The sequence below is a fragment of the Nakaseomyces bracarensis genome, assembly GCF_045282275.1.
Source record: "Nakaseomyces bracarensis strain CBM3 chromosome Unknown Scaff9_0, whole genome shotgun sequence".
Classification (NCBI taxonomy): Eukaryota; Fungi; Ascomycota; class Saccharomycetes; order Saccharomycetales; family Saccharomycetaceae; genus Nakaseomyces; species Nakaseomyces bracarensis.
In genome coordinates this window covers 842657-863542 of record NW_027263970.1, presented here as the reverse complement: position 1 = coordinate 863542, position 20886 = coordinate 842657, and the positions used below count along the sequence as shown (strand labels likewise).

Sequence of the window (20886 nt, the reverse complement as noted above, 5' to 3'; positions counted from 1 at the left end):
TTATCTGATAATGAAAGGGAGTCCTTAGCATTCACTGGGCTCTCTTCAACCTGGGCCTTCCCACTGCTCTCGCAAAAATTGGAAATGGCAAATACTCAGAAAGAGAACGTTACCCTGATGGGAACACAGAAAACGCCGTACAAAAAACCCCGCAATAACACACTGTCCTGGTTAATACTTTTATTAGCATGTTGAACAATAATTTAATATTGTATTGTATACTGAATTTTAAATATCTCACTGTGTCAATATCGCTATTAATATATCAACTACCCTGTCACATAGTGTTGTAACATAGTGTTCTGTATTATTATATTATTATATTATTATTTTACTAGTTCGTTGTACTTTAATATATCACTACAGGACTGCATTACTGTTGCATTCTTTTCTCACACCACTAATACCTGTTGGTATATGGATCCAGTACACAACACATACCAATTATATAACTTTACAGATATATAACCCGAATACTATGTAGCCTTCTACCTGGTCGTCCAGTACGGATACGATAGCCGTTGTAAGAGAGATCACAGTAGGCAAGAAAAGAACATTGCTATTAAATTCACTGACACAACAACACCGCTAAAACTTGCCATAACACTACAGTTGTTATATTAATAACGAGAGCTGACTACCATAATCATTGTATCCTCACACGAATATGAACGTGATGTGTTACCCTTAGAGAATGCTTTCTTTGAATGCCGGGTAATTAAAGCGTTTTGAGCAAAAGGGGACTCTCTTTCGTCCTTTGGACCTTTGTCAAGGCGATCCTGGCCTAATTATATTTATCCCTAAAGGAAGGCTTGGATATTTAAAAAGATATCAATTCAATTGTAATTCAGGAACTAGATCAAGGTTAATTGTTGATATCCTTATTTACAAAATTGCCTAGACTCCCACCCACCTCCGCCTACAACTCCACCAAGAATCTCCCCTCCCCTTTTGAAGATTAAAATTATAATACAATAACAGAAGGACTTTATCAATATCAGAAAAAAAGATGTCATCGTTGAATAATCCTGCCATTGTTATGGACAATGGTACCGGTTTGACCAAGCTAGGTTTCGCTGGTAACGATTCTCCATCGTGGGTTTTCCCTACTGCAATTGCGAATGCCCAGCCTTCCAACACTAAGAAGACCACTGTGGTGAATAAGAGTAGTGCTGGTGACTCTTCTAACTCGTACTTTGCGAACTCCACCTCAGCCACCTCATACAATGGAGATATGTCATCTCTGTTGCTGTCTAACAATCTGGCCGGGAAGCGTGGTACCGAGGACTTGGATTTCTACATCGGTAACGAAGCACTAGCTGCTGCTCAGAGTCAATCATACTCCCTGAGCTATCCAATCAGACACGGTCAAGTTGAGAATTGGGATCACATGGAGAGATTCTGGGAGAACTCTATCTTTAAGTACTTAAGAACAGAACCAGAAGACCACTACTTCCTGCTAACCGAGCCACCATTGAATCCTCCCGAGAACAGAGAACAAGTAGCTGAGATTTTCTTTGAATCATTTAACTGTGCTGGTCTATATATTGCCGTTCAGGCTGTTCTAGCACTAGCAGCATCATGGACCTCTCCAAAGGTCACTGATCGTTCATTGACCGGTACAGTTATAGATTCTGGTGATGGTGTTACCCATGTCATCCCAGTTGCTGAAGGTTACGTTATTGGCTCCGCCATTAAGAATATCCCAATTGCGGGAAGAGATATCACTTTATTCATCCAACAATTGTTGAGAGAACGTGGTGAACAAGATACCTCCCTAAAGACCGCGGAACGTATCAAGCAAGAATACTGTTACGTTTGCCCAGATATAGTAAAGGAATTCAATAAGTTCGACAGAGATCCATCCAAATTTGCACAATTCGTGGTAGAGAACCAAGAGAAAACTAGAAAGAAGGTTGTAGATGTTGGTTATGAAAGATTTTTGGCTCCAGAAATCTTCTTCAACCCAGAAATTGCCTCTTCTGACTTCCTGATCCCACTTCCAACGGTGGTAGATGAAACTATTCAGGCATGTCCAATCGATGTGCGTAAGGGTCTATATAATAACATTGTTCTATCCGGTGGTTCTACTATGTTTAAGGATTTTGGTCGTCGTCTACAGAGGGATATGAAGTCCATAGTCAACAACAGAATTGCTCAGAGTGAGGCACTATCAGGTACTAAATCAACAGGTGTTGATGTTCAAGTTATTTCCCATAGAAAACAAAGAAATGCCGTTTGGTTTGGTGGTTCTCTTCTTGCTCAAACTGCTGAATTTAAGAGTTACTGTCATACTAAGAAAGATTATGACGAATATGGTCCTGAGATCGTTAGAAATTTCAGTCTTTTTAACATGGTGTAAGAATACCAGTTAGGTCATAAAAATTACGAAAGTGAATAGATATTACATAGCACATAGTAATAACCTTTTGTTTAATCTGTACAGGAAATATCTATAAGATGATAAACTACAAGTCGAATAAAACAATCTATGTCATTTCAATGTGGCAGATAGCAGCCAGCTTGATAGTATCAATAAGAGAAATATAGTGGAAAATTTCTATATAGATTTTTAATATACAGTTATTTAAAATAATTAAGGATTATGAAATGCAGAACGGTAAATTTTATAGTTACAGAATATTTATATTTAATATTCATCCTTGCCACTGATAATAACATTATTGATCTTTAGAATCATTCTGCATAATTGAGTAGCCAGTAGAATTTGCTGCTTCTTACTGATATATGGATCGACAACAAACAATTCCTTCATGTCATTACTACCTTTACCCAAACAATCTACACCGTATATTGGGGCATTCTCCTTTAATTGTTTGCTTTTTAGGGTGGCAAGAGTTTCAATTGGATCTAGACCTGAGTTTTCTGCCAAAGTCATAGGAATGGTATCTAAAGCCGTGGCAAAGGCTCTGAAAGCATATTGATCAATACCGCGTTGCTTGTCAGCCTCTTGAGAAACAGCTAGCGACATCGTTACTTCAGCAGCACCACCACCATAGATAATACGAGAATCTCTTATTAGGTTACGAACCACACACAATGAATCATGCAAAGCACGTTGACCTTCATCAACAATCATCTTGTTAGAACCTCTAATAAAACATGTTACGGTTTTCGATTCCTCAGGTTGTTCAATGACAAGCATTCTATCTTTAGTGGTACCGAATTCTAATTCATAAATACTTGAACATTCACCAAGCTTATCAGCTGACAAGTCCTGGAATCTAGGAACAATTCTACCGTTTGTGGAGATAGCAATTTGTTCTAATTCTTGACCACCAACCCATCTGACAGCTGGCAATTCGTTTTGCAACAACAAATGGTTAGCTTCATCATCGAAACCCCATTGGCATATCACAACATCGGCACCGGAATCCTTGACATATTGAATCATTTCTTTGAATTTATCTTGTTCGTATGTTTGCAATTTCTTGTATTCTTCAACACTGGAGATATCCAATTTATGCTTAGTCTTTGGTTTTGGAGGTTCAAATGGGCATGTTAGAATGGCTAGTTTAACTGTCTTTTCACCTTCCTTTGGTAGTACCTTATGAGGCATTTGTGGATGAGAGAACTCCTTATCTAATAGAACACCCTTAATTAACTTAGAATCATCCAACGAACCACCAACACGAGTTTGTAGCTTAATCATATCAAAGTCCACATCTTTTCTTTCGTCATCCATAACACCCAAAATAGCGTCGACAGCCATGTTGGCAAACTTGTCGTGCTCCTTGGAAACAATCTTAGAGCCTAATGAAGTTTTGGCTGCCTTGAATAAGTAGTCCTTTAAGTATTTGCTGTTTTTGTCGGTGTCCAACTCGGTAACATCTTCAGTAACGGATTCCAAATGAGAGATGGCCAATTTAGCAGCCTCATCGAAACCATTGGCAATCTTGATTGGATGGATACCTTTGTCGATAAGTTCCAAAGCTTGGTCCAAAAGAGCACTAGCGATAATCACAACACCGGTGGTACCATCACCAATTTCTTCATCCTGAGACTTAGAGAGTTGAACTAGCAATTTGGCAATTTGGTTGTCCAGTTCCATTTGGGACAAAATAGTGGCACCGTCATTAGTAATAGTAATCTCACCGTCTGGAGAAATTAGAATCTTATCCAAACCACGAGGACCAAGGGAAGTCTTTATAATAGAGGCAACGGATCTTGCAGCCAAGATATGAGACTTCTTAGCCTCCAAACCATGCTGTCTCTGCTTGTTAGATTGGTCTCTGACAATTATAAAAGGTCTACCCATCTCATCCTGAGCAACAATAGCATTCGAGAGATCAGGCATCTCCATCATCTGTTGTTGTGGTTGAGCCATCTTATTTTACGTATAGTGTTCTATCTTCCTTACACAACAATTGCTTATTATATGAATCCAGCTAAATGTAGTCAATTAGTATTATATCAATATGTAATGGCAACAGTGCTCTTGAACTTGCATCTAGCAATCAATGATGAGGGTCCTTCACCGCCACTTTGCCCATAACATTGGTGTGTCGCTAAGCTGCAAAAGATTGAAAGATTGAAAAATTGAAAAAAAAAAAAAAATGAAATGAAAAATCACGTGTCGTATAAACGGATATCAGTTGATATATGATATTGATATAATATGATATTCATTAGTATATAGGTGTTCTATACAGATATCTGAAAGAGTTTATAAGATGTTATGATTATTCTAGTATACAATAGTCAAGTTGTGAAGTAATGGCCTTGGACCCGTGCACAAAAAAAAAAAAATTATTAAATGCTGTAAAATGGGGACAATATTATCAAGACGAAGTATCTATTTCGTTGGGTCTTTATAATTCATGCTTTTGGAGGGTGTAGAGAGGATTTGCTTGTCTTTGATTAACTTGACTGATGACATGTAGGTATGTGGGGTAAATGAGGAAGGATGGGATCAGTTATTGGTTCTGTATTTGTAACTACATTTTATACATGTGTAGAAGACAGTAGCACCTTCATCTGCGGAACGCAGTTGTAATGTTTGGTATCTCATCTCGTCATGGCCACACTTTGGACACTTCTCCTTGATCGTGGCACCATCATCCTTCAGCTCATCTCTCTTCAAAGAGGTCTTCACCACAGACTTCTTCATCCTCAGGGCAGATGGGAAGGCATCTTCACTAGTAGAGGTAACAACCTTCAAATTGTTGAATTGGGATCTTGGGTACGTAGCTTGACACTGCGAACACTCGATTGTACTGCTGTTATGTAGCTTGTCCTCTGGATTGTCCAGTAGATTACCACACTCATCGCAAAATATAAGAGAACCGACAGCTGACATATTTGTTATATTAGTTTCTTTTTTCTTATTTTATTTACCACAAACAAATAAAACCAAAAAATTCTGATGTTGCTGAGCTGTAACAATGCTCCCATTTATTATTGTATTCATAATAGTAATCTTGTTAAAGGCTTCGTGAAGCTCATCGAAAAAATTTTTTTTTCAGTGCTGAAAATTTATTGAAAAAACAAAAAAACTAATGTGATCAAGGCGTTTGTGCGGCTGTTTCTGTGTATGAATTTGTCATATGAACAAAAGCATCGGAAAAGTCAACTTATAGTCAATTATATCAAAGGAATTGGTGAAATGGGTATGCTCTTCAACATTATATAATACTTTCTATCTGCTATTATTATATATAGTATGGTATTGTATTTATCGTTCATGGCTTTAGCTTTTCATTGGAGGAGGAGGTACGTCTGGAGTTTCTGATGATTTTTTCTGAGAAGACTGGTCTTTACCTTCGTTGAAGTAATCGCCCATTGCAGAGACGTTTACTGCATGTTTCTTAGATGATTTTGTAGTAATTGGTGGCTTTGCGATACCTGGGACGAAAGTTTCTTCTGACATTGGTTGGTCGAAAGTCTGTTGTGGCAATGGAGTTGATGAGGCAGCTGTTGGTGCTACGGGAGTGCTGTCGGTATGGTTGTGAGTATGATCTGTAGCTTTTCTGACAGTTGGAATCCTGTGTAGGAAACCAAAACCGACACCACATCCAAGTCTTCCATCTGGTCCAATATTTACAGTGACCGGTCTGACACAGTCTACTACTTTATTGTACACGTATAGAACTAGATCATGGTTTGCTCTTGTTCTAATTAGGTCCTGTAGGAGAGTTTCACCACCAGTGGCCAATAACCCGTCCTGTGCGCCAATGATGTAGTCCTCATCAGGGATTAGACCAGCGATATGAGCTGGGCCGTTTTCGATATTCAGTTGTAGAACATGATAAGTGAATGTAGCTGCCAGGAGAGGTGTCCATTGAACTTTGAAGCCCAGGGGTTCAAAATTCTTGGAGTTCAGACTATTTACTGGGGAATCGTTACTTAAGTTAACGTCCTCCAAATGGTCGTCACCTAGATCCCTGCGTTTTAGAGACAAGTATTCGTCTCTGAAAGTGCCTCCCTTTGCTGACCACACATTCAGTTTAACTGCTGTTCCTTGCTCGGCATGTATATTCAACAGACGGATCATTTCGTTATAGTCCGGATACAGGTATCCGTGCTGGTTGTTCATCAATGGCAGCGCATCGTCGTCAATACCGACGATGAAGTCAAAATAGGACTCCAATTGCAATTGTAGTTCGTCGACATAGACCACACGAAGCCCACTAATGACCTTAGACAGAGTAGATGGATCTACAGCTTTGTTTATCTGTGCTCCCAGGATATTAGGAGGAATTGACTGGAAGAACCCGTCCAGTCTGTCCTGATCAGACATAGACAGCGTTTCCTGAACGCTCTGCTCGAACGTCTTGACCAAGTTCTTTGCTATCCTAAACATTATCAATCAATGAGTTTATAGAGTCCAACTGGGTCTTGTTATCTAAAAATTATTCTCATATATATGCATGTATCATAATTATTCAGGCTTAACTTAAACATAACCTTTACCAACCAATTTAAGGCTTCACCTTCCCACACACAGCCGAAGGGGCCCTGCCCACCAAAAATAAAAAAAAATTCAACTTGTTACCCTACTTCAACATCCTACACGTATTAGCACGTGGTTATGATCACGTGCTAATATTCGTACCATATACCTAAACAAGCATCTGTATTATTCATTTTCTATTTTGTTCGTCGCTAGTTATAATGAAATGACGTGTGAAGAAGGGGCATAGAACCACAACGTGTTTGTCTTCCTTTCCATTCTTTTTCTTCGTCTTCCCCCCCCCACAGCATTGTATCATCACATGAATAATTTGCCTTCCTTTTGAGTAATCTTGCTATGTCTTGCCCCACCACCTTGCATATTAAACCCTTCTCCCTTCCCCCCTCCATTCTATTTTTAATGAAGATTAGTGTTTCTACGCTAGTTTTTATTGCACGAAGAATATTACACACGCGCACCCCCGCAATTAATATTTGTTTTTCCGATCGCACCTAAAAGAAAGAGAAACTAAGAGAACAATGGAGTGGCCAATTACTTTCCTTGTTCTTTTCTGTACGGAATAATCTACGCTAGTTGTTCTGTTCATGTTCTTTTCTTACAGTTTTTCCGGGGGGTTTAAAAAAAATAGTAGTAAAAACGGAAAAATTATGGCTCTCTTTTCTTTTGTTGGTAAATTGTTCCGTGCCCTTTCAAAATTTTGTCCCTCTCTCCTTCAACGAAAAAGGGTGATTCATTGCCTTAGTCCACCCGGAAAAATTCACATTCCCTACATCAGTTTCACTGCTTGGTTTCTAAAATAGTGTCTTTCTTCTTCGGTAGGGGTGTTTGTATACCCCACCTAGTTCAATACCAAATAACGAGGGGTCGAGGGGAGGACATTAGAGATGATTAAGTGAAGTAGTAGCTTATTGTATTGACCTTCCTGGAAGGTTTGATTAATGGAGGAGAGGTGAGGGTCCAAGACATGGGCCAGTTGGCAGTAATAAATTTCTTTTTTCTTTCGTTATACCCTATTTTTTCTTATTTTCATTGGTGCTTGGATATAACTCTTCTTAAGAGACAGCAAAAGCTCTTTTCCATTAAAGAAGCAACCAAAACATACTTCATTGCCCCCCCCCCTTCACCATCACCTTCATTCTTTACCTTCACGTTTACTTACCCCCTCATACACACTCTTGAGTGCTCTTTCCTTTTATTTCATTTACTATTGTTTCTTAGCAACTTTTTGTTTATTTATTTTTAATAGAAATAACTATAATTCGTAGCCCTTCCTTAGCTTATCCTGGCCTCCCCCCTTGTCCCACCTGATTGACAATTGCAATTGAAATGAAACTGTAGTTGATAGCTGGAGTTAGAAAGAAGGGGGAGGGGGGGACAGTGTAGGAAACTTTGAATGGAATTGCTTGTGCCCAACAATTAACAAGCCATTATCCATGCTTTTGATGGAAATTAAAAGTGGGGGAAGTACCCTATTTTTATCAATTGTCTAAAATTCTAGGAAAGAAAGTAAAAAAAAAAAAAGTATATAAAGAAGCTAAATTATAGCTTCTGTTATCTTTTCTCCATTTCCAATTTTTAGATTTAATTCCTTTTATGTAGTATTTCTAATAATACCAACTAAACAAACATAACACAACTACTTTACCCAATTATAAAAAATATTATACAAACATGTCTTTTGAGAATTTCCACAAGGCAACCAGCGAGCAATTGACTAAGGCTGTCGAAGAACTATGCAAGGAGTTCGAAGTCACTCCAAAGATGCTAGACGAATTGACTGCTTACTTCATTGAATCGATGGAGAAAGGTCTAGATGCTGAAAATGACTCTGAAAATAAGGGTTTGCCAATGATTCCATCTTACGTTACTGGTATGCCAAATGGTACCGAAAAGGGTGTCTTGTTGGCTGCTGACTTGGGTGGTACCAACTTCCGTGTCTGTTCCGTTACTTTGAACGGTGACAACACCTTTAAGATGGAACAAATGAAGACAAAGATTCCAGATGACCTGCTTGAAGATGAAGGTGTCACTTCCGAGCAATTATTCAGTTACTTGGCCCGCAGAACTGTAGCCTTTGTTAAGAAGTACCACCCTGAATTTTTGCAACACGGTGATGATATCCCACCTGTCAGATTGGGTTTCACCTTCTCCTATCCAGTTAACCAAACCTCTTTGAACTCTGGTACTTTGATCAGATGGACCAAGGGTTTCAACATTGCTGACACTGTCGGAAAGGATGTTGTTCAACTATACCAAGAGCAATTGAATGCTCAAGGTTTGGAAATGATCAAGATTGTCGCTATGACTAACGATACTGTTGGTACTTTCTTGTCCCACTGTTACGCCTCTGGCTCTCACTCTGCTTCCGGTGGTGAAATCTCAGAACCAGTTATCGGTTGTATTTTCGGTACTGGTACCAATGGTTGTTACATGGAAGAAATCAAGAACATTAAGAAATTGCCTGACTCCATGAGATCTCAACTTGCTAATGAAGGTAAGACTCATATGTGTGTCAACACTGAATGGGGTTCCTTCGACAATGACTGTAAGGTTTTGCCAACCACTAAGTACGATGTTGATATCGACCAAAAGTACTCTGCTAACCCAGGTTTCCACTTGTTCGAGAAGAGAGTTTCTGGTATGTACTTGGGTGAAGTCCTAAGAAATGTCTTGGTTGATCTACACAGCCGTGGTCTAATGTTGACTCAATACCGTGACTATGATCAACTACCACACCGTTTAAAGACTCCATTTGAGTTATCCAGTGAAGTCTTGTCTCGTATCGAGATTGATGATTCCACCGGTCTACGTGAAACTGAATTGTCTTTCCTACAATCTTTAAGATTGCCAACTACTCCATCTGAACGTGAAGCTATCCAAAAGTTGGTTCGTGCAATCTCTCGTAGATCTGCTTACCTATCAGCCGTGCCAATTGCCGCTATCTTGATTAAGACCAATGCTTTGAACAAGAGATACCACGGTGAGGTCGAAGTTGGTTGTGACGGTTCTGTTATTGAATACTACCCAGGTTTCAGATCTATGTTGAGACACGCCTTGTCCTTGAGTCCAATCGGTACTGAAGGTGAACGTAAGATTCACATCAAGATTGCCAAGGATGGTTCTGGTGTCGGTGCCGCTTTGTGTGCTTTGGTTGCTTAATGGATTAGCACTCTCTGTAATTTAATAAAGTTAGTCATTTTCTCTTATGGCTAAAATGAAAAACAGATTTCAATATTATTAGAGCTGTTATACAATTGATAAACTCGTTTTATTTGAACTTCACCAAAGGGACGATCATGATTATGTCTTTTTAATGCCTTGTAATGAAAACACGTTTAGTTAGTAAATAAACTAGTTAAAAAATGTGAAAATATATTATATCTTTATTCTTTACTATTCCAATAATTTACATATATATATTATTTAAATATCATATTCGATCAATCTGATATTAATTTGTGAAATGTGTGGGTATATGCATTCAGTATAATACTATTTATAAGGAAAATTTACAGATGCTATAACTAATATTATACATATAAATAATTCTAATAGGGCAGAAATTGTACAATATAAAAAAACCACATAGAATAAAGAAATTAGAATTTTTTTTTGGATATATTATATTGATGCTGAAACCACTAAAAAAAAAAAAAAAAAATTGTAGAAAAAAAACAGTCCTTGTAACTGTTGATGATATTCAGGATTCGTCGATTAGTTATCAGATTTTTCTGTAGCAATTGGTTCATTAGTCTCTTCATTAGCAGTCTCTTCATTCTCATCAGAATGAGCTATGACGTTGTCATCATTGCTCCCAACCTTTTCCTCACTATTAAGTTCAGATGCTTCTTCACTTGACTGTGATTGATTTCCATCATGACTATGTTGAGAATGGTATCTTGGTCTACCGTTTCCACGACTGTAAGAATGTCCTCTCTTATAACTATTCTGTCTGTATGGACGAGATCCATACATGTAAGGCTGTTGCTGTAATAAACTCATATTAATAGTAAATTGGTCCATTTCGTTACCCGAAAGCAACTTTTCAAATTCTACATTAATCTCGGAACCAGAATCTTCAGAAACCCATTTTTCCCAGTTCTTAGCACGAATAAAATAGTTTTCAATATTGAATTCTGGACCGTATGGGAATTCTGGTTTAGCTTCTTCCTCACTATTTGGTATTAGCTTACCTCTTATTACTTCGACAGTGGCGTTTTCATTAGCAATAATTTCTCTTAAGGAGGCCAGGATAATGCTTGGGTCACCACCAAAAGACATATTGGCAACTCTAAAGAATTTCGCTATCAGCTGGACAGGCACATAACCTTCTTTCGAGAATTTGGACTTCAAAAAGGAGTCTCTAGATAAGTTTTCCTCGCTGAAGTAGTATTCGATTTGTTTTGAGACATTCTGTACTGCTGTTATAAGAGCATGCATCGTGTTATAGTATTGAGCATTATAAGAGTTTTGCATGTATGGTGTGTATTGCATGTTTGGGTTAAATGAACGATGTTGTTGGTAGTGTGGCTTTGTATTCTGTCTGTTGTAGAAATTTCCACGGTGGCCAACTCCATGATGTACAGTACTGTTACCGCTATTGCTGTTATAATGGTAATGTCCGGTATTGTTGTTGTGATGTAAGTGACGGTTATTGGAGTGTGTTTGTTGGTTGTTGCTGTACTTGAATCTATTTGCCCTGGTGTTGCTACTATCATTAGATTCCACTGGAACTGTTTTGTTTTCTTTCGTTTCGGAAGATTCGGATTCAGAATTTGTTGTATCAACTGGTTCTTGCGAGGATTTGGTACCTTGGGAATCATTTTCCTGTACAGTAGACTTCTTAGTTTTACTATGTTGGTGGTGTTGATGTTGATTTGGTTGGTGGCTGTGATGGGTATGGTGTGCGGTATTCTTTGAGTCCTTTGTTGTAGTTTTAGCGTCCTCATTCTTAGAGGTATCAGAACGTTTCTTTCTGTCACCAGAGTCTTCACTGGAGCTAACAGAAGCACCTACTCTACCTTGGGTTCTTTTAGTGGAAGAGCTGTTGTTCTTGCCTTTCGTGGATTTCTTCTTACCACCAGCTAATCCAGCACCGCTTGAATTCCCGCTACCATTCCCGCTGCCGTTAGCACTACTGCTGGCAGCACCATCGCTCGACGAAGAGTCCGCCTTCTTACCCTTACCTCTCCTGCTAGAGGATCTCTTGTTCCCACTACCACTGCCATTGCTGCCAGAAACAGTGATGGTGGCCTTGATAGGCACCCACTTCACGTTCGATCCGGTAGGCTTCATCCCACTAGAAGCAGTAGGCTTCTCCTTCCTTGTGTTCTCAATCTCCTCTTCAAGAGTCTGAGACTGTAAATCGGCCTGTTGCTGCTGTCCGCCAACCTTCCAAGGAGAGCTGGTAGGAATAGGTGCCGGCACAAGCTTCGTGTCCTCTTTCTCAACCTTCTCAGACTTCGCAGTGTCAGACTTGGTCTCGATCTGAGACTTCTCAGTCTCAGACTTTTCAACCGTTTCAGAAACATTATCCAGCTTGTCAGACGTCTCAGTAGGCCTGTCAGCCGGCTTCTCAGACTCGGATACAGCCTTCGTCACATTTTCATTCTCTTGCACAGACGACATCTTGTTTTGTGTTTTTTCTTTCTAATCAGTAAAAAAAAAGTGTGTTAGCCTGCTTTCTCCCCCGTGTATCCCAGTTACAAGATAAGTCCTAGTTCTTGCTATAAGCTCTGGATATCATAGGATCCCACTTATCCAATACCAATCAAACCGAGAATATCAATAACATTGAACCTCTTATATAAGGAAATCACCCAGAATCGCCCAAAAAGAGCAAAAAGCAGGAAAAATTTTTTTCAGATCACATGTAACCACGTATAGTATGCTATAAAATTTTTCATTTATAAAGCCCACAAGGCTAATATTATTTAGTAATTAGAAGTTTAGTAATTTGTGGATTGGGGGAGGCTAGGTAAGGATCTAGGAATTCACGGGAAGCTTATTAGGTTAGATTAAATTGGGGGCGGAGGATAATTGGTTTTTTTTTTCTTGTGTTGATTTGGTTTATATGCTAGGAAGGATGTCTCGTGCAGTGAAGCGGAGTGGGAACAGTGTTCGGAAGCCCTTTAACAGCAATTCGGGGAACAATGGCGGCAATAACGGTAACAATGGCGGACGGTACTATAATGGACATGGTAATGGGTATGGGAATGGACATGGGTCGAACGATGAGGTTGATATGCGGCTCTTGAGGAATTTGATGCGAGGGAGGGTTCCGATGTATGTGCGGCACCTGCCCCGGAACTCCGAGCATTCGTCAAACTATGAGCAGCTGATGTGGACGCTGCCGACGGACGGTGGTTTACAGGCGCAAAGTACTAAGAGTTTCCTGACTAAATTCGGGCACTTCAGTGATTTACAGAAGGTGCAGTTTGACCCAGTTGTGCACTCGAGGAGGATGCAGTACGTCGAGAAATATATCGTGGAGCTTAAAGAGAGGTACTTGGTGCTTAACCGTGCCGCCACTAAGAAGCTCAATTCGGATCTGCAACAACTTCAACAGCAATGGACAGAGCAGAATGGAGAAGTACCGGAGATGCCCAATGATAGCAATAGGTTGTCCCGAGGGGAGAAGCAGGCCATCAAGGAAAAAATCTCGGAATACAACGCTGCAGTGCGGAAGGTTAAGGAGGAGCAAGATGTGGTTGTGTACGCGGTCCCTGGTGGATCTAACTTCGACTACCTGACCAACTGCATTAGACTACTCAATAGTGAACGGTGTATCCAATTTTCAATAGATATTGAAGCTTTTGAATTCGATACTAAAGTCATAACTGAAATTGGAATTTCAATTTACGATCCAAGGGAGAATCTATATACAACTACGCCGTTTACCAGGAACTATCATTTAATCGTATCAGAAGTTCTACACCTAAGAAACTCTAAATATGTTTGTGATTACAAGGATTGTTTTTTACTTGGTGAGAGTTTGGTCATGGGACTGAATAATTGCATAGCCTTTGTACAGGCCTTGATAAACTTCTATATGAAACCCAAGACCGAGGAAGAGAAGACATGGTCCAGAGCATTTGTAGGGCATAATATCAAAGGTGATATCAAATGGTTACGGGATATAGGTATAGATTTCACAGGGATAGGTGAAATGGACGGCGTAATTAGTCAATTTAGCGAATATGCACCTACAAACGAGAGCGTTTATCTATTAGATACCGAAAAACTTTATGGCGCTACTTATGGTAGAAAAGGTAGTAATTTGGGTAAAATCCTACAATTGCTAGAGGTTCCTCATGCATTCCTTCATAACGCTGGAAATGATGCCCACTATACTTTGACTTTACTGAAAAAGATGTGTGATGTCCAATTTAGACAGTTAACTGGTTTGGATGACCTCAGCAGTGTTGCTGTCAGAATCGCTAAATTAAACAATAGGACCAAAGAAGAACCTAAGATATTACCTATGTCTTATGCAATCGCAGTTGCCTCAAAAACTGTTTCTAACTTTCAAGAAAATAGAAAAGGTAAACAAAAAAACAGCCTTGTCCAGCAGACTGAGTTTGGGGGAGCAACATATTTCAATAGCCCCGAAATAGCATTCAGGGCTACATTTGAATACCACGGCAGCAGAGAATGGCTGCACTCGATTGACCACAAATAGGCAACCCCTACATTCTAGTTTCTTTTGACTGGGCCTTTGTTCTAAGGAAGAGAAAATTAAAGGAACTGCAGAAAAATATATCTAATTAAGTAGTTACTGTTTTTCTCGGTTTGTACTAAGAATTATTTAATTTATAGACTTCTTATTTAACTTTTGATGATATTGAGCAACAGAAGATCTTTTTTTTACTCTCTTAAAGATAAAAGTTCTTTTATTTTCAAAGATAATTTATATTAAAATAAGAGGGAGTTCTATTTTTACATAGATGCCTCAAGTTCAATATACTTTATTAACATTTTATATTGTTTTACATATTATAAGCGTAAGCTAAGCTCATAAGTTTAAGCTAGGGCCTTTTCTAACAAAGGTTGAAGCTTACCAGATTGCTTCAAACGTTGCAATTCGCTGTTACCACCGATGTGTTCACCGTCGATGTAGATGTTTGGAACAGTCTTTTGACCGTTGATGGATTCCAAAGCCTGTTGGATATCGCTACCTTCTTCAATTTCGTCCAATTCCAAGACAATAGCCTTGTCCTGTGGAACACCTAGCTCTTCGAATAGAGTTTGCTTACTGGCCCTGCAGTATGGGCAGTACGACTTAGAGGCAACGAAAATCTTCTTTTGGCCAATTAGGTTCTTGACGTTCTTTACTGTTTCTTGGCTAACCATTTTTTGTCCAACTGAGTAAAATTTTTGTCCTATGAATCTTGTTAAAAACAAACCGGCAATTATAAGGATAATATGAGTGTATCCCTTGTAGTCTAATGAAGGAAGTTCTATTGGAGAAGACATCAATACACAAAAAATATAACAAATAACAAAAAATATAAATAAAAACTAAATAGAAAACGAAACGATCCGTAATACTTCCACAATTAATCACAAGAAAATGAATCCTTTTTATATATAATACCTCCTTAGTACTAGATTGAAAATAACGTAAGTATTTAATTTTTCTAGAGCTTTCCCTTCCCTAAAACTCCTATCCACTATAGAAATCCCTTGATAATATTAGAAATCCATATATCAAAAACCATTAAAGGACCTAGAGGGCTTTCTCAGCACACAAGAATACTTAGAAGGGAGACTGCTCTATGCTCCAGGACAACGTTGTGTTTGGGTTCACACAGGAGCCCTTCCTTTCTCCTCTTAAGCTTTTAGGGAGGGAGAATTCGCTCATTACCTAAGTGCAACGTTGCAAGTGAGGTTGATATTAGTAGCAGTATTTCGAAAACTTGGTGCATCGCTAAGACAAAACTTACCCACCTTGGACATTTATTAATGATATATCTTATTTTCTCTTCTCTCTTCGAGTAAATTGTCTGGGTCTTGGTGCAGACCATGTAAACTATTACATCAAAAAATCGCATTACGGGGAGAGCGGTGCCAGGGCATCTATGACGTTTTGATGGGCAATATGTTTGATAGGGTATTGTAAGTAGTGTTTCTGATCTATGATTTAAATATATTATTGTATTATTGATTTGTAATTATATAGTGTTAATTTTGTTTCTTGGTACTGTGGCTTTAGTTACAGCTCTATATTCACGTAACCAAACGATTATCTGAAGGCAATGAGCAATATGGAAGTAGAAGAGACTAAATATCCTACAACAATGAGCTGCCGAGAGGCATTTGATCAATTGACGACATGTCTCTCTATAGGTGGGCAATTTAGGAGTTACTACAGGTATGGTGAATTCTCGCCATGTGAGAAGCAAGTCAACAAGTTCAAGTTCTGCATTGTGAACGCCAAGGACCCAGTCAAAGTACAAGAATGGTATAGAGATCAGATAGAGGAGAACAAACTGCGGAGAGGCAGTTCAGATGTAGTCTGGGAGGAAAGATAGGTATTTATTTTAATGAAACTTATGGAACCATAATAAAAACAATAAAACGTAAAGCAAAAAATAATATATTTACACGGGGTTTTACTTATATGAACTATTGAAGTTATGTTATTGTTATTGTTATTGTTGTATTTTGTCCATTATCTATTTTGTATATATTCGGAGTCAACTGTAGATTAATGGTTATAACTTGTTACATTTATGGGGATATCGAGAAAAGTTTCGGGAGGATGACTGCCTGATTTGCACATTTAGCATATTGCACAAATATATTCTGTCTTTTATGTAAATAATAATACCAATATAAAAGAGAAATCCCTATATTGGGTATTCTAAACCTATTCTTCCTTAGGAGTTTCACCCTTGGTTACACGTTCAGTTTCTTTCATTAGTTCATACAGCTGGGCTACTTGTTCTGGGGACATTTTCTCCAAAACAGCAGGAGAGAGTGTACCTTCTTTCCATTTTCCATCTGTAACCTGGTATAGATAATCCTGCCAGCTGGCTAGGAAGCCCACGATATGTAGCGGATTGTCTATGCTTTTATGCAGTTCAAACTCACTTTTAACATAGTTATCTCCCATTTCCCTTTGCATTGGGGGCAAAAGTTTGTGTGCCCTTAAAATACGTCTGTACAGCATTAAAGGTGGCAATAATGTCTTGTCATGAGAAATTACACCATTTTGGGAGGCATATCTACGGAATATCGTAACGGCTTGTTTTCTACCCAACATCTCCTTATTATTTTATATTCGCTATAGAGTTTCTGAAGTATAATAGCACCTATTATTGATAAACTATCAAAAATGCTAACTAAATTACAGTTTACATACTCATTAGTAGTTATTATACTATAGATAAGATTAGATACATGAAATATATATGCGATGATTCTTGGATTGTAGGACTTCAAGGTATTAGTGCTCCGTCAGTACAATACTGAGTATGTGGTGTAATGCTGCAAAACCGGTGGCCAACAATCTCGGAGGATTCCATGGTTAATATAATTAGAGTTCAAAAGTATATCACAAGGGATTAGTAATAAATATTTAGTTTACCTATCCGTTCAAGTCGTTTAGATTTATAAATAATCAAAATGAATATTTTATTGAACCTATATAAAAATGCTAAAAAACAGCATGATAAAAAAAAAACATAATAGATATATAAAACAAATATACTTGATAGTAGGGAGGATGAGTACAACAACCAAATAAATTTGACAATACAACATCTGATTCACAGATAACACACTTGATTGTAAAATAATTGTCGGATTTTTCTTATCATCTTCCCTACGATTAAATTCTAACAATTTTTAAAACAGCCATTCATAACTTGGATTTTGGTTCAAAATTGCAGGAACGTTGGCTGATCATTTTTGCAATCGCAATTGGTTTTATAATTTATTTGCTTGGGATATTCTTAGACAGCAATCACCAAAAACAACTAAAATATTGTAGTAACATGGAGGGGGCCGGTTTAGATTATTTTGAATAAAAATAATGAAATGAAAACTGTAAGTTTAAAGAAATAATAAAAAAAAAATGGAAATTTGAAAGAAAATGACTAGAATAAAACAGACATGATAGTTCGTAAGTGGCTAAAGCAATTTTGTTAGGTGTGAATGCTTTGCTCTTTTTAAAAAGAATCTATTCACACAATATTGCGGATTTAGTCCGCATAAATATTTGAGAAACAATTATTATTTGAGAAGAGAATGCAAGGGACCTTAATGCATGTGCGGGAACAGCAGTAATTACTAATGCAATTGAGCTTAAAAAAATTTTTGAATATTTGTTAATGCAATACAATAATAGTCGTTAATTGTTATGATAAGAAACTGGTGAATTTGAATCTATAAATATTTTTGAACCACTTGTTTAACACCAGAAATCAACGACTCTCTTCCAGAATGGACCGTTTCTTAGTTTTTCTTGATATTCTTCATCTTCTTGCTTTAATAATTCCTCATCGAAAATTTGTCTGTAAGAGTCTAAATCAATATCCTTAGATCTAATAAATAGTCTCCAGTCTCTCTTCCAAACCTTGTAACCACAGTAGAATGCAATCAAAATAGGCATAGCTAAATAATTTTCAAAGAAACCTTGAGCATCTAGACTACCTCCTTCACCGATTGGGGCAATAGCCACCCAGAATTGTGCGATCAAAGCGAGAACCATCATAACAGTGGCGTAAAAAGAACCGTAAACACCAACTTGTGATTTGAAACCAATTTCACCCAAAGATCTACCTTGGACTCTCATAGCCCTTCTGAATCTCATGTGAGAAACACAAATAGCAATCCATGTGAACAATTGAGATAGACCAGAAATAGCCAATAGCCATGTGAAAACTTGATCTTCCTTAGGGGAAGTTGCACAGAAAGCAATGACACCGAATAGAGCAGAACACATCATTGCTCTTAAAGGTCTACCTTCTCTGTCCACATAGTCAAAGAATTTTGGAGCGTAGCCCTGTTGAGATAAAGATAAAAGCAGACGAGAACTAGAGTAGAAGGCGGAGTTACCAACAGAAACAACAGAAATCAAGATGACAGCGTTGATAAAGTGTGGTACCACTCTCACACCATGTAAAGATGCAGCCAAAACATAAGGAGATGCTTTAGTGGCAGAACCACCAGCACCCATTAGTTGGTCAGAATCCCATGGAACAAGGAAACCTAGTAAAGTAATAGACCCAATGAAAATACAAATAATTCTGTACAGAACCTTCTTAGCTGCGGAAGGAATAGCCTTTCTTGGATTAGATTGTTCAGCAGCCGTCAAAGCAATAAATTCAGTGGCACCAAAAGCAAAGGCAGCGGTAACAAATGTTGCCATGATACCCTTGAAACGTTGAATACCATTGGTACCTCTGAAAGCACCAGGGTTATGCCAGTAAGTACCACCAAGGTAACCATCCTTACCGGCACCACCAGTTGTAATGACAATACCTAGAATAAAGAAACCAATCATCATCATGATCTTACAACAGTTGAAGAAGAATTCCGCTTCAGCATAACCACGAGCACCAAAAGTATTAATTGCAATAATCAAGACATAAAAGATAACCACGAAAACATCTGGATCAACACTAGTAGTCCAATACTTAATTGTTAGGGAAGCAGTAACTAATTCCAATGGGCAGACACATAACCATTGCAAACAGTACACCCATGCGACAGAGAAACCGAAAGCAGGATCAACCAACATAGATGGGTAAGTATTGAAACCACCCAGCAGATTAGAGTAGACGACAGCCATTTCACCGGCAGCTTGAATGATACAGTACAGACAACTACCCATGATGGCATAACCGATGACAAGACCCGCTGGACCAGCGTTGTGTAGAGCCTTAGCGTTACCGACCAGAAGACCAGTACCAATACCGGTACCAAGAGAAATCATAACGACGTGTCTTGGCTTAATAGTCTTCTTTAAACCTTCTTCTTCGTTCTTCTTCATTTGACCATTGGCACGAGGAGCAGCACGCTTAACGCCATCCATGGAGGATGGAGAGACAGCTGTGGTCAGATCATTTTCAAGGTCCTCTTGAGGTGTATGGTGGTCTTCAGCTCTCTTGAATGACTCAACGAATCTGTGGAATAGACCTTGTTGAGCATCTTCTTGGTGTTCGGTCTGGGAGTTACCTGACTGGACTCTTTCATCGATGTTGATGTTATCCTTTTCGAAGTATTCAACAACATTTTCATCTGGAGAGCCTGACTTGTCGAAGTCATGTTTGTTGTCACTAAACTCATTAAGTTCATAGTTGTTAACTATCAGATCATCAGAATTGGAAGAGGTGGATCGTATGTCCGACGGACCTTCATCAGCATGATGTCTCCTACCAAGCACCATTGTTGTTTTATTTATTATTAATGTAGTTCTTGTTTTTTTTTATTACTGTAATAACTTTTAAAAGAACTAGTAAGAGTGGTCCTTAATAAATAAAAGAAAGTTTTTAATTTCTTTTATGCAAATAAGAATTAAATAAAAAAAAAAGGAGTTTTATTTATTTCAATAAGTCATGGAAGAGAGAAAAAAAAATTTTTTTAATTATTTTATTTTACTTCTTTTCCAAGTTCCAGTTTTTATGTTTTTTTTTTATTAGATATAAATCAAGTGGCTACAGGTTGGAGACAAATCAATATGATTGACGTTGTGGAAATAATTTAAAAAGAACAATCCCACTATATACAGTATTTAATAAAAAAAAAGCAATACCCTTCTCTTCTTATGTTTCAATGAAAATCCTTATAAAACTTCAATAAATTCTTATTTTTCATTTGTCAGAATACCAAATGAAATATTAACATTTGAAGAAAAAAATATATAATGAATGAATGAAAAAAAAATGTGTCTTCTTCGAGAAAAGAACAATGAAGAAAAAAAGAAAGAAAAGAAAAAGGCAAAA

The 20886-nt window shown here is 38.0% G+C and overlaps 11 protein-coding genes across 11 annotated transcripts; 4 read left to right on the top strand and 7 right to left on the bottom strand.

Moving 5' to 3' along the window:
* Positions 1 to 1009: 1009 nt before the first annotated feature.
* On the top strand, positions 1010 to 2362 carry ARP3 (actin-related protein 3; the record flags this gene model as incomplete). The annotated part of the gene is made up of 1 exon (XM_071052768.1): positions 1010 to 2362. One exon carries the CDS (start codon positions 1010 to 1012, stop codon positions 2360 to 2362), a length of 1353 nt encoding a protein of 450 aa, XP_070906615.1.
* A 288-nt stretch (positions 2363 to 2650) lies between these two features.
* CCT5 (chaperonin-containing T-complex subunit CCT5) lies at positions 2651 to 4348 on the bottom strand (the record flags this gene model as incomplete). The annotated part of the gene is made up of 1 exon (XM_071052767.1): positions 2651 to 4348. The coding sequence occupies one exon, from the start codon at positions 4346 to 4348 to the stop codon at positions 2651 to 2653; it is 1698 nt and encodes a 565-aa protein (XP_070906614.1).
* Positions 4349 to 4933: 585 nt separating this feature from the next.
* RPA12 (DNA-directed RNA polymerase I core subunit RPA12) lies at positions 4934 to 5320 on the bottom strand (the record flags this gene model as incomplete). Its single annotated transcript, XM_071052766.1, has 1 exon — positions 4934 to 5320. The coding sequence occupies one exon, from the start codon at positions 5318 to 5320 to the stop codon at positions 4934 to 4936; it is 387 nt and encodes a 128-aa protein (XP_070906613.1).
* Positions 5321 to 5710: 390 nt separating this feature from the next.
* Positions 5711 to 6823, bottom strand: GRH1 (Grh1p; the record flags this gene model as incomplete). Its single annotated transcript, XM_071052765.1, has 1 exon — positions 5711 to 6823. The coding sequence occupies one exon, from the start codon at positions 6821 to 6823 to the stop codon at positions 5711 to 5713; it is 1113 nt and encodes a 370-aa protein (XP_070906612.1).
* A 1782-nt stretch (positions 6824 to 8605) lies between these two features.
* On the top strand, positions 8606 to 10093 carry EMI2 (putative glucokinase; the record flags this gene model as incomplete). Its single annotated transcript, XM_071052764.1, has 1 exon — positions 8606 to 10093. The coding sequence occupies one exon, from the start codon at positions 8606 to 8608 to the stop codon at positions 10091 to 10093; it is 1488 nt and encodes a 495-aa protein (XP_070906611.1).
* Positions 10094 to 10648: 555 nt separating this feature from the next.
* Positions 10649 to 12562, bottom strand: SLF1 (Slf1p; the record flags this gene model as incomplete). Its single annotated transcript, XM_071052763.1, has 1 exon — positions 10649 to 12562. One exon carries the CDS (start codon positions 12560 to 12562, stop codon positions 10649 to 10651), a length of 1914 nt encoding a protein of 637 aa, XP_070906610.1.
* Positions 12563 to 13019: 457 nt separating this feature from the next.
* On the top strand, positions 13020 to 14615 carry RNJ42_02597 (uncharacterized protein; the record flags this gene model as incomplete). Its single annotated transcript, XM_071052762.1, has 1 exon — positions 13020 to 14615. The coding sequence occupies one exon, from the start codon at positions 13020 to 13022 to the stop codon at positions 14613 to 14615; it is 1596 nt and encodes a 531-aa protein (XP_070906609.1).
* Positions 14616 to 14956: 341 nt separating this feature from the next.
* GRX2 (dithiol glutaredoxin GRX2) lies at positions 14957 to 15409 on the bottom strand (the record flags this gene model as incomplete). Its single annotated transcript, XM_071052761.1, has 1 exon — positions 14957 to 15409. The coding sequence occupies one exon, from the start codon at positions 15407 to 15409 to the stop codon at positions 14957 to 14959; it is 453 nt and encodes a 150-aa protein (XP_070906608.1).
* A 782-nt stretch (positions 15410 to 16191) lies between these two features.
* Positions 16192 to 16467, top strand: EMI1 (Emi1p; the record flags this gene model as incomplete). The annotated part of the gene is made up of 1 exon (XM_071052760.1): positions 16192 to 16467. One exon carries the CDS (start codon positions 16192 to 16194, stop codon positions 16465 to 16467), a length of 276 nt encoding a protein of 91 aa, XP_070906607.1.
* Positions 16468 to 16805: 338 nt separating this feature from the next.
* On the bottom strand, positions 16806 to 17201 carry SDH7 (Sdh7p; the record flags this gene model as incomplete). Its single annotated transcript, XM_071052759.1, has 1 exon — positions 16806 to 17201. One exon carries the CDS (start codon positions 17199 to 17201, stop codon positions 16806 to 16808), a length of 396 nt encoding a protein of 131 aa, XP_070906606.1.
* Positions 17202 to 18350: 1149 nt separating this feature from the next.
* On the bottom strand, positions 18351 to 20330 carry GNP1 (glutamine permease GNP1; the record flags this gene model as incomplete). Its single annotated transcript, XM_071052758.1, has 1 exon — positions 18351 to 20330. One exon carries the CDS (start codon positions 20328 to 20330, stop codon positions 18351 to 18353), a length of 1980 nt encoding a protein of 659 aa, XP_070906605.1.
* Positions 20331 to 20886: the final 556 nt, after the last annotated feature.